We start from the raw sequence: 19,311 nt of genomic DNA, 5'->3' as shown, positions 1-19,311 counted from the left end.
TATGCCCCCTCGATTTGCATTTTCCATCATTGCCTCATCTGCCCATTTGTTTGCTAAATACCTTTTCTAAAGCAGATAGTTGGCGAGGCATTCCCGCCCCAGGCCATACCAACAATGATCTGGTGTCCCAGTGCCAATCTCCTCTAGAGCGGAGCCGTGGTCTCAGGCCACCAGGGAAGGCCTGCAGGGACTGAGACAGCTCTTGGGGAGGGTGGAGGAGGAAGTACAGGCAGAGGGCACAGCACAGCAAAGACAGCGATGGGGAAGCCCTGTGGGCTGGGTCCACGGAAGGGTTAGGGTTACAGGAACCACAGGAGTTGAGGGGGAGGGGTGGTGGCAGGTCTGAAGAGGTGGCTTGGATCTAGAGGAGCTTGGGGGGTTTCTGATAGCAATAATCATGGGTTGGGGTGCCTCTCCAGCAGGAGATGGAGGAGGAGTGGTGAGTCTGGGCGGGTGGAGCAGGTCAGCACTGTGGCTTTAAAGGAGCCCTGTTGACAGCCTCTTACCTCATTCACTTGGGGCTGCTTCCTGATCTTCCCTATATATCGGAGGCTCCAGCTCTGGCCCAGAGGTGGTGCTGTCCTTTCTGCCAAGGACTCTTTGCTACCTGGCTTGGCCTTGGAGTTGGTGGTCACAGAGGCAGGGCCTTGCCACAGAGCCGGGGTGGGGCTGCTCCCTGTCCATCTGCTGCTGGGGCTATGAGCAGAATGCAAGTTGGGCAGTGGAAGGTGCTTTTCTGGCCTGATTTGTGCAGTGTGCTCAAGAAACAGGTTACTCATGTCTCACTTGAGCTTTGAGTCTCCCTTTGCAGCCAGGAATTCAGACTGTTTTTCCACAGTCACTAAATGCTCTTTGCTGGCCCTTCTGTGTGAGAGAACTCACTTTCTGTGCTGGAGAAGAATCATGGGTACTGGCTCCTAACTCCCTTCTCTATGAGATCCTTTCTGACACCCCTGTACTGGAGTGGGAGTGCCTGCTAGTGTGAGTGCAAGTGTGTGTGTATGCACCTTTGTGTGCATGTTACATGTGTATGGTTGGTCGGAACCAAATCCAAAACCCAACAACAACTGGGCCTAGCCCTTGCTGCCTTAGGTTGTAACAGGTCTGCACCACCCTGGGCCTCAGTTGCCCCCCTGTGAAATCAGATGAGGGTCACGGTGGCCCTATTGCTGTGTGCTGGCCAGGACTGAGAGCCTGAGTGGATGCCCTTTTGCAGTCCCAGCTCCAAAAGCGAACGTCGTCCTGCAACCACAGAGAGGCAGCTGCTCTCTTTAGGGTGCGGAGCCAGGACACTGAGAGGGGTCATGCACTGGCCATGGGCAGAGCAGGACCCTCTTCCAGTAGAACCAATGCTGTGGAGAGAGAGCTTTGCTCGAAACCAATGCTTCGAAGTTGAGTTCATGACTGCTTTTTAATCTCAAAAATATCCACCCCTCTGGAAGCTGCCAGTTCGGACCCATGGGTGGCATCCAGCAAAGCTCATGTATTTGGTTTGATCCATGATATTTTTTAGAAAATGAAATTTACCTGCCAGCATTAATGTCAGGAGATTCCACAAGTCTAGACTGTTTCTCTTGAGATCTCAGAAGCCCTGCGCAGCCTGGTGTCACCTCAGTGGGGCACTCTTGGCTCTGAGAGCTGTGAGTAGCTGCCTTCCCTGGGGGCTGTCCCTGCACCAACAGCCCTGCTCTGCACACCAATCCTCTTTCAGCATCCGTTGACTAAGAAAAAGCACACTGACCACTTGGGAGGTCGCTAGATGGATGTTTGCTTCCTTCCTCACATGCCATCTGTGATCATCTTAAATAGCTCCTATAACAGCCCTGTGGCCTCATAAAGGACCCTCTGTGCAAGGCCAGGGCCATTCCTAACCTGAGTCCTGCCAAGGCTGGTGTCACATAAGTTGGGATTATGAAAAACAGCCTGTTCCCCGCATCACACACTTCTTCCTAGAAAGACTGACAAGGAAGCTTTGACTCAGGTGAGTTCAGGGGAACATGGAAAAGAGCCTATATCCCCCTATTACGAGCTTAAAGCACACAGGGAACTGGGGCCCACATGGACATAGGGCCTGTTGGCAAGATCCAGGCCCTTCCCGAGAGACCTCCCTGCCTCTCTCTTCCTACCCCCAGCCCCCAGGATGGCTATTCTGTTCTCAGTGCCTGTGATCTGTGTGTGTTGGCTGGCAATGGGGTTGGGTGTTCAGAGGGATACTGACCAACCTCAGCTGTATCAGGAAGGGCGGACCCAGGCAGGGGAGCTAAAGATGGGAAATCCCCAGACATTCATGGGAGCACTCAAGCCAAGACTGACAGCTTCCACCTTGTGTGGGGGTATGGTCTGGGTCTTGGGTGAGGCCCTTATTCTCTTGTGTTCTGTGTTTTCTAGCCTGGGGAGGGTTCCTGGCATTTGGTAAATTCTTACTAGGTTGAGAGCTGAGTTCCTTCCTGGGAGGTGCCAGTTGGAGGTGGGGCTCCTAGGGACCTGGATTTCACACAGGGAGTTTGCTCTGACACAACTTTAGACAAAGATCAGTTAATGTCCCCAAGTCATTTAAGACAGGCACTTGAGTCACTGATATCCCTGCTTCCTGGTGCCTGTGAAGCACTGACCTTTACAGAATAGCTAGGGCCATCCTGTGTGTGGCTTCCTGTCCCATTGTAGGGACAGAGGGAAAAGCCTCACCCCACCTGCTATCTGCTGCTTAATGTGATGACACAGGATGTCAGAGCCAAGAAGGTCCCAGAATCCCCTAGTCCATCCACTCCTGGGGATCCCAGGAGGGCCCTAGCCAGGCCAGGGGTGCACACAGCCAGCCAGCAGGGGTACTGCGTGTAGGGGGATGAGCTGGTGGCCCCGCTCAGGCTTCACGGTGGGTCACTGTAGAGCCACCTGCTGCTCAAACAGACTTTCTGTCCAGGGATCACAGCTGTAGCTTGCGGGAGGTAGTGTGGAGTTTGCCTTTGAGCAGGACTTAGCAATGGTTTGCCCTGAAAGCTTAAGCCAGCAGTTGTCAGAAGTGTTCATGTGGTCACGTGTTGTGAATAAAGTGAGCTCCAAATCAGTGGCTGCAGGCCTTGTCAGAGCCTTCACAATACTGCAGTGTAATGTTGAGGCAGCAGAGGGTCCATTAGGCACCATTACCCAAACTCCAAACTTTCGTTGACTGAGTACTCCTTTTGTGCTGGAGGCTCCGGGCTGGTGTTGGGTGAGGCACATACTTGGAAATGCTGGCCTAGCCACTTGGAGACATGAAGGGATGGTTATTCCAGGAGATGGAGCAGTGCGAGGAGAGACAGCAGAGTGAAGGTGACAAGCATGGGTATAGCAGGTGGTCTTGACCCAAGCTTGGGAGATGGAAGGAGCAGAGGGGACTGACATGAGGCTGGTGGAGGCAGGTTGTGAGATCCAAATGGTAGGGTGCTGCTAGTGGGACACTGAAAAGCTGATCACCTCCTGTAGCCTTTGGAAAGGGACCCACACCTGGCCCCTAGAAAGCCTCCTACCTGTCCCCCCTCCCAGGGGGAGGGTCTCCATGTGGGGAGCAGAGGGGTGGCTGAGAGCAGCCTGACCCTAACCCTGGCTCATGCATGGAAAAGCCAGCCTTCTCCAGGGAGGCTCTCCTGCTGCTGAGGCACCTTCCCCTGAGAGCTCCCCTCGCCGCCAGGGGCTGCCTCTCCTGGCCGTCTTTGGGAGGGTGGTGCCTGGCGAGTGGCCTGGATCTGCTGGTGGCTGGTGAGTCTGTGGTGGGGGAAGCACCTGACTCACAGAGCTCTCTAGTGTCCATGGTGCCAGCCTTTCCTGTAGGCTGACCTGTGGTCACTAGAGGCGGAGCTGGGAAGACATGCAGGAAAATAACAGGGGATTGAGGAGATTTAAGTATTTATTACTTTTAGATGTATTTACTTAATTGTAAGTTTAAATGATTTAATTTCTAATGAGGACTCGTTTAACAAACAGCCTGCTGTTGAAAGCCACATGTGCTCCCCCTTCCACTGGAGGTTTCTCTGTGATCAGCTTGTCTTTGTGTCCCATTTCTCTAGGCAGACACGGGAGCAGGAGACACCCCCCGACTTTTTTTACTTCTCTGACTACGAGAGGCACAATGCGGAGATTGCAGCCTTCCACCTGGACAGGTGAGCCCGTCCTGCCTGCTGCTCCCCAGGGGCGGCTGCATCCCTGCTCCTGATGGGAATGGAGGCCCATCAGCCATCCATTGGCCCAGAGCCCCATACAGAGACCCTTCCTCTCACACAGACAGGGCCCTGCCCTTGGGGCCTCTAGCCCAGGTGGGCATGCCCACTGTCTGGCACAGGCCCCATTCCTGATGGGAAGAGTCTCAGGAATGGACAGTGATCACAGGGCAGCCAGGTGGGCAGCTGGGAGTGAAGGAGGAAGAGGGAAGGAGTGTGGAATGCATGGATTTTAACACAGAGAACTCCTGTTTTTAAGACAGGAGTCTCAAAAAACTGTCTCCTAGGAGGGGGAATCTGTTCTCAACAAAATGTGAGTTCCTTTTGGGTCCCATGGGGCCCCTATCTATAGGGACCCCATGTCAGTCCCCTCTGCAAGGTGGGTGGATGCATAAAGTGGACTTAGCAGCTTCTGGGGCTTGCTCAGAGCTGCGCACCTCCGGGAGGAGGTGGTTCATGGGCCTGCCTCTGGGGTCAACTGTGGGGTCCACTCCAGCATCAGAGGAATGCAGGACCCCTGCTTCAGCCCCCTGGAGCCTCCTGTCCACAGGGCAAGACAATGGTTGCTGGCCTCCTGTTAAGCATCTGGCCCATGGACAGCAGCATTGCCATTCCCATCTAGCTGGAATGCAGCATCCAGGGCTCCAGACCTTCCAACCAGAATCTGCCTTTTAATAAGATCCCTGATGATTTGAGTGAACATTAAAGGTTGAAAAGCCATCCTTTTACCATCAAAAAGCTTATATGGTGGCTACAGAAACCCCCAAGTCAGATGCTCCACAAATTCAACTACCTAGAACAGCTTGAACCCAGCAAAGGGCCTTCTATGAAAAGAGAGGTTGCCTTGAAGTCCATGAGAGTTACTCGTTAGGAAACGCGGAGCTTGTGTGTGCACGGGACACAAAGCCTTGTGGCTGGTGCTGGCCAACGGGGTGGAGGTGCAGTGCCAGACTTGGCTGGTCCTGCCCGGATGGCCCACATGCCTTCGTGCCTGCCACTCTCACAGAGGGGAGCTGCGCCCTCCATCGCTGTACCCCCTCCGCTCACATTTGGCACTTGACATTTGGTCAAGCGGCAGTACATGCAGTGCTGTGCAGAAAGTTCCATTAAAACTGGCTCATTTAGTTTCATTTGTTTTAAGCTCAGTCCTGCAATGAAGACATTTTAGTTGCCCAGGAGTTTTGAGGGCCAAGGACAGGTAAATGAAGAACCGCCAACCTCAGTCTATACCGCTGTCAGTCACAGGCAGAGGGAGGCAAGTTTGTTCTGCTCCAGCTTGGAGAGGTGTGAGGGACCACGGAGATAACTACCCCTCCCCTGCCCTTCCCTGCCAGGATCCTGGATTTCCGTCGGGTTCCTCCAGTGGCCGGCCGGATGGTCAACATGACCAAGGAGATTCGGGACGTTACTCGGGACAAGAAGCTGTGGAGGACCTTCTTCATCTCTCCAGGTAATCTGAGCGGGGCCACTCCTTACCTGCACTGGGCACACCGTCACACCTGATCTGGGGCCCAGCCCTTGCCTGCACGGGGCACATCCCTGACCCCAGCTTACTGCTCACATCAATGGGAGCTTAGTCACCTTATTCTAACAAAAAGGAAGTCATTATAGAATATAGTTCCTCACTTAAAGCGCCGTGCTCCCTTCTATGTGGGGTTGTCACTCTACATTATGATTTTAAAGGGCTGCCAAGAATGGCTGTGCCATCAGTTTGCCCTGATGGGGCAAACAGGTCTGTTCCACCATTTTTTTTGTTTTAAAGTGCAAAATGAATTCTAGCCTCTCTAGGAATCAGCACCCTGTGGATAGCTAGAGGGGATCTCTGCTTGCTGAACTCCTGCCTAGATTAAGCCACCCCAGCAAGACCCCGTGTAGTGACACAGCCCTGCCACCTACCCTTCTCACCTCAGCAGCTGGACAGGAAGTGGAGGAATACCCTGTGCTCATGTGCAACACTTGTATCTGTTGAAGGCAAAAGCCTCAAGACTTCATACCATGACTCTTCAATAAATACCCTGCTGCATTACCTGCCCCAGGTGCCCCAGGTGCATCCTGAGCCCGTCCCGTACCAGACCCTGCACTGAGTTAGTACAGGCCATCACTGTGGGGAAGCGTGTCCCCAGACTTCTGTCTTACACTGTTCAGAGAAGGTTCTTGGGGGCCCCAGTGATGGTGGCAGAGCATGAACCCCTCCTACTCCCACCACACATTTTTTTTTAACCATCTTTGCTAATTCATGCAGATAAATCCCAAGTGAGACCCTTGGCTAGCTGAATCGAGTTTTGCTGGCTCATGGACATGTAAACATTCACTGCATAGATCTTCTGATCGATATACTCTGCACGTTGTCCTAACTGCATTCATAAATCTGTCAGAATTGCAGCCATAAATCCATAGTTCAGTTAAGCTCCATTCTCATTGTCCAGTGCTCACCTCACAGTTCCTCATGCCCAGAGGCCATTAATAAGGGACAAGGAGGACAGAGATCCCGAGAGGCAGAAAGAACGCTTTCCATCCCCTTTGCCGGCCAAAGTCCTGTCCCACATAACCAGAAATGAAGGGTCAAGTATGAGCCTGAGGGTGGGGAGGGGTCTGCAGCTTTCCAGGTCAGTCTTCTGGAGTCTGCCTGCAGCTTGCACAGCCCCAGTGACTGAGAGCTCATCGCTTTCAGGTGACTCGGTTCCTGTTTGCACACCCTGAGCATATGCAAAGGGCTAGAACTTTCTCCCTCGCCCGGGTCCTAGTGCTTTCTGCCAGGATCCTAAGCACCCCAGTATCTTCGCTCACTCTTACACCCCCAGTAATGATCACCTTGGACTCTGGACTGGGCTGGCCCCTGGTCTCTGGGGGGGACCACTTGCCGGGCTGGTAACCAGGCCCTGTGGCTGCTCTTACTGGTTTTTATTGCAGTGTTTCTAATGATGTAGTCAGTGGATAAACATTAAGAGAGTGAGTGACATTCCAGATCTCTCGTGCCCACCACCCAGTTTAGTGATCGACAACATTCTTCATGTTAGTCAAGACTCCACCTTTCTGTTCAGGCCTCTTTTCTGGGGCTATCACCTCAGAACTAACTGTGTCTGTTGCTGCTGAGATCATGTCATGGTGTGGCCACTGAGGCTGGGAGATGTCACCCCACTGAAACTGAGCCTTCCCCAGGTGTGCTGCCCTTCCCCAGGTGTGCCATATGCACTCAGCTCCCCAGACTCCCACAACAGGCTCCAACAGTGGGGTGGGAGGGGCTGGGATGGGCCATTGGGATGTCCTGCCGTGGGGACTGGGGTGGCACTGCACCCTGACCAGTCCCGGTGAAACCTGCAAGTGCAGGTTTGTCAGCACAGCTCCTATGAGAGCCCAAGAATCTCACCCGGGGAGAGGCCAGTTCTGCCTGTACAGTGCTCTCTAGAAACCTCTCCCTAGAGGTCTGGCTTTACCTGAAACTCACGCCTGCAGTGCTCTCTACAGAATTTCTATCCCTACGCCCTGCTCTGTCAGCCAGTTCTCTTCCTGGAAACTTTGGAAATGTTGGCTTTACTCTGAGTAGGATGACGGGAAACAGCTTTGATCATGAGATCTGCTCGGATTCCTTTGTACAGTTTTCGCTTTGCTAGACCCATCTGATGCCAGCATCGCCATAGATGCTGAGCTTTGCTCAAGGGCCAGGCGCACATTGGAAAAGACTTTAATCTGCCACAGATTTCCTTTCTGCCTCCAGGGGCCAAGTAACTGCTCTGTGGTCAATCAAAAAAGGGAAAAATCTATGCAGCCAGTGGAGAACAAGGCTCTGGGTTGGAGGGGTGTGGGGTGGGGGCAGCACCCTGCTCTGTCAAACCCAGGATTGCAGCAGCAGGATGATGGGTTGCCTTGTTGGAGGCAGGAAGGAACAAGGCAACTGCCCCTGTTGTACCCAGGCAGGCCCTGTTGCCCCACAGCAACCTCACATCAGCTGTGAGAACTCACACTCAGGGGCAGCTTAAGCACCCAGCACCACACAGGGCACAGGCAGGGCTGGGACAGAAGGAAGTCTCCAGGCCCTAAGCATTCACAAAACACATACCTGCACTTTCTGGTAAGTTTCTGTCCCCATGTCATGCATCGTGGAGGCTGACACGTCATCCACTCAGCTCTTATTACAAGAACTGCCTGTAAAACCTAGGGCAAGAGATGGAAAGTGAGCAGCTCAGAAGCCCTCTGCCCCTCTCAGGCACTGTATGTTGCAATTGGCCCTTCCTTCTGCCACAGAAGTACAGGCCGTCAGGACTGTTCACACACCAAGGACACAGTGTCCAGCTTAAACTTGAGATCTGTGCTGTGCTCCCCAAGGTCCCTGACTCAGGTGACAGCCACCGTGTTTTGGAAATGTCCATCTGGGCCAGGCTGGCAAGAGTCCTGTTTCTGAGGCTCCCCTTGCTGCTGGGCAGTCCCCTGAAGTATTTGGAGAAAGGCCTGGTTTGCACCCCTCTCCCATGGGGTAGAGGGACTCTCTTGACCCTTGTGGAAAGCCACGTGTTACAGTTCCGTGGAGTCCAGGCTCCTCCCTCAGATGCCAGCCATTAGTTTTATTACTAAGGTGAAAAGCTGCCTCCTTCCTCCCAAGCCCGGCCCTCCCTGCCTTGACTGGTCACTGGCTTGGTTCCAGACAAACATCCCTGACTTCTCCCTGATCACCTCATTTAATACTCAGCCTGGGAGGCTGGCGCTGCTGGGCCCTCACTGCGGAGGAGGAGACAGGCACAGAGAGGTGTGGTGTCTTGCCCCAGGCCACACAGTGGAGAGTGGGAGACACTGGCTTTCAGAGCCCCGTCCCGGCTGTCCCTTTAGAAACTGGATTTGAATCTGATGAGGAAAAGCTGTGGACCGTGAAATGCCTTTCTCTTTTAACCCGATACCATCTAAAGCTGGCTTAGGCTATTAGAGTTGATGAATTCCAGACTCTAGCCAATGAGATGGGATAAAGATTTTCCTCCTGAAAATGGAGCTGCTGCCTCGGCTGAGGTTTATTGTGCCTCTGTGAGCTGCTGATTGAACCACTGACACACAGATGAGATCACACACCCGTTTTCTGTCCTTCCTACAGCATTTATCAGCTGCTTGCTCGGGGATCAGGAGGAGACGGGCTGGGGACTTGTGGTGTGGCTCCTTAAGGCCAGGAGACTTGCACTGTATCCAAGGGGTGCACTGGCTCCCACCCCCTGACCTCGGTTTGAGGAGGCAGCCTGGTCACTCTCCATACCCTGAGCTGAGTCGGGCCAGCTGACTCAATTTTAACTTCATTGGGGAGTGGGACCACCCCGTGACCTGCAGGTTCCAGGAAAAATGGGAGAACCACTCAAGCAGGCCGTGCTGCAGGCAGAAACACATTGGCTATTTGCACAGATGGGAAGGAGGTTGCAAGTGTTGCGTGGCGCTTCGGCTCCCACATTCTACACACCCAGGCTCTTGAGAGCATCTCCGCTAAGCAAAGTAATTACACACAAGACCGTGGATTCCCTCAGTAAATAGACAAATGAGTATATACACATGCCCTTCAGGCCTGATCCCTAGGAGGTAACTGACCTGGGTCTCCAGCCATAAACTGTGGCACCTGGCCAAAGGGATGTGCATTTTTTAAATTACTCTTAATGAGTTATAATTCACATACCATAACATTCATCTCTGAAGTGTGCTGTTGAACGGTTTTTAGTGCATTCAACATGCTGTGCAAACTCCAGGGACTGTCCAGTCACCGCAGCCAGGCACCTTGTCACTCCAGGTGGCTGCGGCACAGCCTGCTGGGCTTAGTGCTGCCCAACCAGGGGATACCATTGATGACATGACAAGAGCCCCATGTAAGGGGATGGGTTCCATTTAGAAGATTCCCTTGGTGGTGGAGAAAACGACTCACCACCCATGAACTAACCTGAGCAAGACTGAGCCCAAACCTGGCCAGTCTGGATCGTTTGGTGGCTACTCAGATTACACGTTCTCTTAATGGGATGTCAGATGGTGACTCTGGAAACAATTGGAATGACTAGCAAGCCTCCCAGTCTCCTGCAAATCTTTGCTCTCTTTCTCTGGCCTCTTTCTGACATTCTCGGTTTTATGATCTCGCCTCTGGTAGTCGTAGCCATGGCCATCTCTGAGTTTGACACCTCCCTTATATCCTGGCCTCCCAGCACAGGTGCCATCACTTACACATGCACACTCCCATGATCTCAGGGCCCAGGCATCCATAATCAAAGGCTCATGTGCCCGCACCTATTCTGCTTAGCTCCAGGCATCCACGCCAGAGGTAGGGGGGCTCAAAGAAACCTGATTTTTAACCCATTTACCCTATACTCTGCTTCAAAGAAAATGCCCAGGATGAGCTCAACATGGAAAACCACCTCAGCACCAACTCTAAGCCACCCATTAAATAGACTTCTGGAGAACTAGAAGTCTGGCAGCTAAAACAGGCCCCATGTTCCCAGCAGGATAATCAGATGCACCTGCTGCACCCCCAAAGGATGCATGCAGGGCTCAGTTTAGCCTATTACCCTGTTGGGCAGATGATGTCCACTATGACGAGTTTGAATCCAGAGGGGAATTGCACTGAACTCCAAGACCCTCAGGGTCTCCTGTATGATGTGAAAGCCAGGTCGTCACCAGGTCCCCCTCACTCAAATATTAACCCCACTGAAGTTCCTGTACCTGGAACTCTGGCCATTCACAAAGTACCTGTAAACTGAACATTGGAACTTCTTGGGGTCGATGATTTTGTAAAGTGAAATTAACCTTTCTTCAGTTCTTTTCCTCTAAATTTCTTTCATGGATTAGGATTTTTTCACATCAGACTAACTTTAAAAAAATTGAACAAGAAAAGAAAACAAAACACAATAAAAACAAACCAAAAAAATGCCATGCAACTATTATCACCATCTAATTCAGAAGTTTCTTCACCTCAAAAAAGAAGCCTGCCCTGTAGGCTGTTAGGCCCAATTCTTCCCCCTCCCCAGCCCCAGGCAACCACCAATCCTTCTGTCATGGATTTGTCTACTCCGGACATTTCATTTCAGTAGGATCATACAATAGGTATCCTTTGTGATGGCTTCTATCACTCGACTGAATGTCCTAAGGACACATCAGCACTTTCTTTCATGATCAAAGAATAGTCCATTTTGTGGATACCCACATTTGTTCATCTGTTCATCCACTGGTGGACTTTTGGGTTATTTCCACCTTTGGACTATTATGAATAATGCTGTTATGAACATTTATGTACATATTTTTGTATGAATATGTTTTCAGCCCCCCCATGGTATATACTTAGGAGTGGAATTAATGGGTCATATGGTAATCCTATGTCTAACTTTTGGAGGCGATACCAAACTATTTTCCATAGCAGCTGCACCCACCATTTTACATTCCCACCAGCAGTGCATGAGGGTCTCAATTTTTCCACCTTAACACTTGTTATTACCTGTTCTTTTGATCAACATCATCTTAGCAAGTACAAAGTGGTATCATTGTGGCTTTGATATGCATTTCCCTAATGGCTAATGACACTGAGCATCTTTTCAGGTCCTTGTTGGCCATTTGTGTATCTTCTTCGGAGAACTATCCATTCAACTCCTTTACCCATTTATTAATGGGGTTATTTATCTTTTTTCCCTCCTTGAGTGTAAGAGCTCCTTGTAGGTACTAAATAGAAGACTCTACCAGGTATATGATTTGCAAACATTTTCTCCCATTCTCCAGCTGTCTCCTCACTCCATAGTATGAATGCCCTTTTTAAGCCATTGCACCTTGCTCCAGAATTCTCATAGATTTCTGTCCCTTAATTTTGAGGGTGAGTAGAAAACCTGGGTGAGGTGTAGCACTAACCCTGTGTGACCTGAGGCAGGTCAGCCCCTGCTCTGGGGCCTCATTGTTTATAAATGGGGTTGGAATAAGGAGGTTGGAATGGGCTGCTGAGATCAGAAGTGAGGTTGTGGGTAACAAGGTGGGCAGATCCCAGGCATCAATCAGGAGGACTATGGGAGGATGACATGTGGCCCATGACAGACATTCTGGGGAGCGGGCTGGGATGGGAGCTGATTGCTCCAGCCAGTCCTAGTAACCAGCTGTGTCCTCTACCGCCAGCCAACAACATCTGCTTCTATGGGGAGTGTTCCTACTACTGCTCCACAGAGCATGCCCTGTGTGGGAAGCCCGACCAGATTGAGGGCTCGCTGGCGGCCTTCCTGCCAGACCTGTCCCTGGCCAAGAGGAAGACATGGCGAAACCCCTGGAGGCGCTCCTACCACAAACGCAAGAAGGCAGAGTGAGTGCGAGTGGGCAGACCCTAGCCTGGCCTGCACCCTCAGTGTTCTGACTTCTATCCTTCTTGCAGCTGAAAAAATGGGCTCAGAGGGCCTCAACCTTGCTAACGCCCACCTAGTAGTTAAGCATGGCAGGAGGCGAGGCCTAGCAACCCACCCAGCTGAAGGACACTACCTGGTTAGGTGATTAGAAAGGGCTTCCTTACTCAGAACTAGATGTGTCTACTCCCTGTAGTGGTGCTGGCCTGCCTGCTGGGGTCTCTGGAAATGCGATTACCAGTGTTTGAATATAGCTTCCACTCCCTGCTCTTTTCATCCCTCATGTGGGAGAGATGGCCCCTGTTATTCCAGCCACAAGATGTCTTTGTGAGTGTGGTTCCAGGCCCTGTTTCTTAACAGTGACCCTCCAAAAACATGGCATTCAGAGCTGACAATAGCCTCTAGGTGTTGTCCGCCAAGGGCAGAGTGGTGAGGCTTGATCACCTCCTGGCCCCATATTCCTGTTAATGTGGCCTCAGCTTGCCCTGGTGCTTGTCCCTCTGCAGATACTGTGTCACTTTCCCAACCCTATCCTCATCGCTGGTATGTACATCCACTGCTTCTGCTCTGCACTGAGCTGTGCCACCCCAGCACTCGGTTTGGATCCCCCTATCCATGTGAGGAGGGTCTGACCTCATACTGGCTCCCTTGCAGGTGGGAAGTGGATCCCGACTACTGTGAAGAGGTGAAGCAGACGCCTCCCTACGATAGGAGCCATCGTGTCCTGGACATCATGGACATGACCATTTTTGACTTCCTTATGGGTGAGCCCTGGCAGGCAGGCAGATGGGCTGCCATGCACTGGGAAGGTGGGGTCAGGGGTTCCCCCACCCCTTGTTTACCCAGATCTCTGGGACTTTTTGCAGGGAATCTTCCTATACCTGGGGTTTGAAGAGTGACCAGTTCCTACTTTTACTCTGTTGTCAGACTTGGGGAGGGAGGAAAGAGCCTCCAGCTGCACCCAGACTTTCAGCAAGCGGGACTATTATGCTTCTCTCCGCAGGAAACATGGACCGCCATCACTATGAGACATTTGAGAAGTTTGGAAATGACACGTTCATTATCCACTTAGACAACGGAAGAGGGTGAGCCCTGCTCTTGCTCTTCCAGACACAATGGAAGGCTGACTGCATCCCCGCCTATTTGGAACCCAACCCAGACCCAGAGGACCAGGTTCTCTGGGGAGGGCTATGGCTGTTCCCGAAGGCTCACTCTGTGAGCGATGAAGGGTGCCAGTCCCCTGCCTTTAACAGAGGGTGGACAGAGGGTTCAGGATGTTATTTCAACTAATTCTCACAGAAACCCTGCGAGCTGGGTCCTGTTACAGCCTCCTATGGCCCTGGGAAAATAGGCCCCGGAGGCTCCTGGCTAAGAAGACTGTGGGGCAGGGACACTGCACTCTACACACAGGGGCTGGACAGATGGCCTGCCCTGCCTGGTTAGGCCGGCCTGAGGTCACTGCTGGCTGACCACTGGGCAGTGCTGGCTGCCTGTGCCCAAAGAGTTATCAGTGAGTGATGGCTGCAGGGTCTCCACTGCAAAAAGGGAAGCAGCAGGCACTCAGAGACCTCAGGGTGGCCTTGGACACCCCAATGATTACATATTTAGATCACATTGTAAAGGATGCCCTGGACTCAGCCTCCTTGTGCCAAATCCACCCATTCTGCCTGTCACCCCTCATTTCTGAGCATCTGCCTGGTGGGGTGGGTAAATCAGACACCAGGCTGATTCAGGGACCTACCTTGTCTAGACCCTGCCTCACTTCTTGGGTTCTGGGGTCAGACATCCTGGGCTCTGTGTCATATATCCTGGGTTTTGGGGACACATTCTGGATTTTGAGGAAACACATTCCATGTTCTGGACATACCATACCCCAGCTCAGCAGAGCATGTGGGTACTGTCAAGTGCCCTGTCCCTGGGAGAAGCCTGCTGTCGCCTCCCACACTAGTGTCCACATACATGGGGCCCCCTGGGTGATTTTGCTCTTCTTCCACAGGTTTGGAAAATATTCCCACGATGAGCTCTCCATCCTGGTGCCTTTACAGCAGTGCTGCAGGTATGGCCCCGCTCCACAGCGTGCCCCTGGCAGATGCTCTACCAGCACAGATTGGTCAGGGCCCGCACCCCTATCCCAGTCATAACACAGAGAGAGGGAGTCATCCACAACCTGAACCCCACCCCACCCTGCACCCCTCCCATTGCACCCTGATGCTATTCTCTCCCAAACTTGACTCCTCACCCTCCATCACAGCATACCTCACAGTTGGTGACGTGAGCTGCTGTGTAGGGTCGTGATGAAGATGGTGTGACCCTCAGTAAGGCTCCAGGTCCCTCATTTTTACATTTGGGGAAACAGCTTGTGGACAAACCATGCCCTGCTCTAGGGATGCCCAGGTGGGATGGTCTCCTGGCGAGTGAGCTGTCCCCACTTCAGGGGCTACCTGGAGCAATGGGTGCCTGCCGGCCACTGCTGCAAGGCAGGACTCTCACCATTTTGTCTCTGAGTCAGGGCCCTGAGCAGGACAGAGAACAGCCCAGTTAGGGTGATGAAATGCTGATGGCAGTCTGTCCCCGCACTCGATTGCCGACACTGGAGGTCTTCTCCCTCTGAGAGGGTCTGACCTCTCTTCCCCGGCAGGATCAGGAAGTCCACCTACCTGCGGCTGCAACTCCTGGCCAAGGAAGAGTACAAGCTGAGCCTGCTGATGGCAGAGTCCCTGCGGGAGGACCGGGTGGCCCCCATCCTGTACCAGCCGCACCTGGAAGCCCTGGACCGTCGGCTTCGCATCGTGCTGCAGGCCGTCAGGGACTGCGTGGAGAAGGATGGGCTGGGCCGCGTGGTGGAGGACGACCTGGGCCCTGAGCACAGCACACTGCCCACCCAGAGGTAGTGACCAGCCCCCGCCGGCCCGCCGCTGAGAACACAGCGCCCAAGGGAAGTCAGTGGAGTTGAGACTGGAAGGGACCCTTGGGCACATGCAGGGCCCTTCACAGTGGGCCCAACTGGATTTGCTCACTGTTTCCAGACCAGAAGAAGTCAGAGGGAGTGCTGGTGCTCATGGACAGAGGCGGCCTGGCGGCAGACACCCACCTTTTGTAGGAAGGAAGCCTTTATTTACTATTTTGTATTTATATATGGTGTATATGTATATAAATAGCAACGTCTCTACCGACCTGGACCATCTACCAAGTTAATGGAAGGACACCTTCTTCCCCCAAGGTGCTCTGGACCTAACCGAACTTAAAACCCTTTTCCTCCTCATGTCCTGGTACACTTAGAGGGCAAGTCTGCAGGAGGCTTCTGTTGGCCGTAGTGGACTTGCATTGTGAGGATCACTTTCAGTTTCAGAGTGACATAGATGGATGTAAATGACCTTGCCCTTGGCCAGTTAGTGGGCCCAGGGCTTTCCTGGCGGCAGAGCGGTGCCACCTCCTTCTGATAGTGGCTGTTACAGGGGTCCTCTGTGGCCTTGGCGGCAGGCCTACCTTTGCAGCATTTTTGTGGAGTAGTTTACAATGTGGTAAAAGTGCAATAAAGATAAGGCAAATGTGTACTGGGGGGTCTCACTGAGGTCCAGGTATCCCTTACACTATAGTGCTGGCTGCCTGCCTGCCCATTCTCCCAGAAAAGCAAATCCTGGACCAGGTGTGGCCAAGGCTCTGCAGAGGTGGCCTGGTGCCTGGGCTGGGGTCTGGAGTAACACTGGAGTGCTCCAAAGGCAAGAGGTAGGTGGGGGCAGTGCCTGCCCCACTTTCCATGTGATGGGAGCAAGCTGGGCAGAGACCCCCAAAGACCTGGACCAGCCCCACAGGGGCAGTATTCTGTCTACACAGCCTTAGTACTGTGTAGGCACACTGTATTTACTGGCAGGAACAGGGACAGTGGTGGCTGGCCTGGCTTCAGGAACACAGGGCTACTCCCCACACAGGGCTACTCAGAGCCAAGGTAGCTTGAAAGATGCCAGCCCCTCCAAGCAATGCACCCCCACCACTGGCCTCAGGCCTGAAGTCCACTTCCAGTGAGTCTCCTTCCAACAGTTGCCAAGAGCATTTCCTGCATGCTCAGTGTGCTGAGCACAGGGTACTACAAAGTCTTGTGCCTGGAGGTAGTGGGGAAACCTGGGGGTTGAGGGCTCACTATGAACCTCACTGTGGTCCTGTGGGGGCAGAGCCAGAACCCCAGCTTAGCCGTGCCACAGTGCCTTCTCTCCAACAGCCTCCACTGGAGCTCAAATGCACCATTAGAGTGTAGAGCTGACTATTCCTGGCCAGGGAGAGGATGTGGGAGAGGCCAATCCTTGATGGCCTTGGGACTCTGGTCATGCCTCTGCCCTCCCCAGGGAGCTGGGATATTGGGAAGCGGTGGGAGAGTCCCCCACCTAAGCACCTCCTTGCTGCACTACTTGCAGGGGTCAGGGCTTCAAGGGGGAGACCAGCAGGGGTCTGTGAGGCCAGAGGAGAGCAGCTGATTGGGTGGGATGTGGGGCCTGACAGTAACAGCCTGCTTATGGATTAGGAATGGAAAGTGGGATGACTCAGCCCTGGTAAACGCCCTCACCCTCTGCAGGAAGATGCAGACTTCAGGGGCCACTTCATCACATTACTCCATTATTTTCTTGGGCTTGTGGGCTAGCCTGCCTTACCCAGGCATAGTTCAGGGATCTGGGTGAGTCCCCAGTGTCCTGGCTGGGGCTCACAGAGTTCAGAGCCTGGGCTTTGCCATTCCAAGAACCCAAATCAACTTCTCCTTCTTGGGCCTCGGTTTTCCCATTTGCAAAAAGAAAAATAAAATCAACCTTGCAATTTTGCTTTAGAGACCAGTAATAATTGATAATGACTGCTTTGCTCCTACTACATGCCAGGGTGGGGCCATGGGAGAGACAGACAAGCCCTGTCTCCATTATCAGGCACAAACAACTCACAGACCAGACCACCATAAAGAGTAGCAAGCGTGGCAGAGGGAAACAAGCTCCCCGGAGACGTCTAGGCAGGGCAGTGAGAGAAGGGGTCATCCCCTGAATTGAATCCTCCAAGTTCACAGGTTGGAGCCCTAACCCCCAACATGACTATATTTGGATATATATTTAAAGGGAATTAAGGTTAAATGAGATCACAAGAGTGGGCCCTGACTCCACGGGACTGTGACCTTAAAGAAGGGGCACATCTCTCTCCACCAACCCAGAGGAAGCCAGGAAGGAGACCAACCCTGGCTTTACCAGAAACCAACGATGCCATCAAACATCCAGCCCCCAAACTAGGAGACATAAATGCTACTGTTTAAGCCACCCACCTGTGGCATCATAAGAAATAGAGATTTGGGTTTTGTTCCCAGTTCCTGACAGAAGTCCCTTGGGATTTCCTTAGAGAGGAGTGTCTTTTATCGAGGTGGGTGCTGGCCACCAGAAAGGCCATGGCGGAATTGCAGTGGGTGCTTTCAGGCCCACCTCAGACCTGAGAGGCGGGGATGGCTAACCACCAGCAGCTAATTATTTAATCAGCTGTAGTGGCAGGAAGGCACAGAGCAGGTCCTCTGTGGATCTGGGTAGATGGTAAAGGCGTGTCCTGGAGCCCTCAGTGGCTTTTTCAAGCTTTTCATGTTCTTCCTATGCCACTTATAGTGCGGCAACCAGGCACAGGGCAGGCAGGGGGACAGGAGGGCCGGGGTGCGGGGAGACTGGCAGGCCCCTCCCAGCCCCTGGAAAATCTTTACTCTCTGGGCTCTCTCCGGCGTGATCTCATGGTCTCTTCCTCTTGTAGCCCTTCCACCGCTCTCTGCTGCACCATCCTCCACTGCCCTTACATGCTCAGCCTCCAGACTTAGGTGTGGCCACTTACGCATACCCGCACCTAACTCCAGGTGTCCACCATCAGGCCTGCGTATCCCAAGCCCACACTCCCAAACGCCTCCTGCATTCAAGGCTGCCAGTGATAGCCACAGAGGCCGACGGTGCAAAAACCTGAGCAATCTTCATTTATCCTACATCAGCCAAGACTACATAGTGAGACCTCCATAAATACCCTACACAGTGGGGCTCTGAGATTCTCTGGCTTGGTGACTGCATGCAGGAGGGCAGCGTGAAAGGGCCTGGAAGCCCTCCCCCACCCCCTGGCTTGCCCTGAGTACCTGCATCTGGGTATCCTGAGTGATGTCCTTTTATAATGAACCAGTAATCTACGAAGTAAAGTGTTTTCCTGAGTTCTGTCAGTCATCCAGCAAATCATCAAGCCTGGGAGGAGTCACAGGACTCCTATTTATTGACCAATCAGTCAGAAAACAGGTGTCAACCTGGGAGTTAAAACTGGTATCTGAAGTGGGGTCCTATCGGGAGGCTGAGCTTCCAGCTACAGGGTCCCCTGCTGCCTCCAGATAGTACCAGAACTGAGCTGGCTGTTGGGTGGAGAATCCATGCATTCGGGCGGGGGTGGGGGGGAGTAGGGGGGTGGGTGGTGGTGGTGTAGAAATAGTTTTCAGTCTTAGCAGACCTCCCTCTGAGGAAGGGGTGTGACTTGAGCAAACAAGCCAGAAGGCAAAGAGCAGACCTAGGAGATCACAGATGGAAAGATGGCCAGTGCCTCAGACTGAGGGGAGCCAGCTCCACTGGCTGAGCAGGGACAAGCACCCTGTGGGGACCCCTCGTGGCTCTGTGGCGGGCAGAAAGGGAGGATGCTGAGTGTGCGGTAATACCATTATACAAAGCAGGTGTAGTCTCTTTGTATATTCTAACCCATGATGCTGTATATACATTAACTGCGTTCTTTTGTATATTAATTTGTCAGAAGTTCAGAAATAACTGAAGTAA

The 19,311-nt window shown here is 52.8% G+C and overlaps 1 protein-coding gene across 1 annotated transcript in view; it reads left to right on the top strand.

Annotated features, from left to right (window-relative positions):
- FAM20C (FAM20C golgi associated secretory pathway kinase) overlaps positions 1 to 15,402 on the top strand; it is a gene marked incomplete at its 3' end in the record, with an annotated part of 45,894 nt that extends 30,492 nt beyond the window's left edge. Inside the window, exons 4-10 of the mRNA XM_084250135.1 lie at positions 4,044 to 4,136; positions 5,528 to 5,643; positions 12,294 to 12,474; positions 13,166 to 13,275; positions 13,515 to 13,596; positions 14,508 to 14,567; positions 15,150 to 15,402. Of these exons, the coding sequence (XP_084106261.1) occupies positions 4,044 to 4,136; positions 5,528 to 5,643; positions 12,294 to 12,474; positions 13,166 to 13,275; positions 13,515 to 13,596; positions 14,508 to 14,567; positions 15,150 to 15,402 (895 nt within the window). The remainder of the gene's footprint in view (positions 1 to 4,043; positions 4,137 to 5,527; positions 5,644 to 12,293; positions 12,475 to 13,165; positions 13,276 to 13,514; positions 13,597 to 14,507; positions 14,568 to 15,149) is intronic.
- Positions 15,403 to 19,311: the final 3,909 nt, after the last annotated feature.

This window comes from Talpa europaea, assembly GCF_964194135.1.
Source record: "Talpa europaea genome assembly, chromosome: 12".
In the NCBI taxonomy this organism is placed as follows: Eukaryota; Metazoa; Chordata; class Mammalia; order Eulipotyphla; family Talpidae; genus Talpa; species Talpa europaea.
The sequence above is the reverse complement of the archived record's forward strand: the minus strand, read 5'-3'. Positions and strand labels throughout refer to the sequence as shown.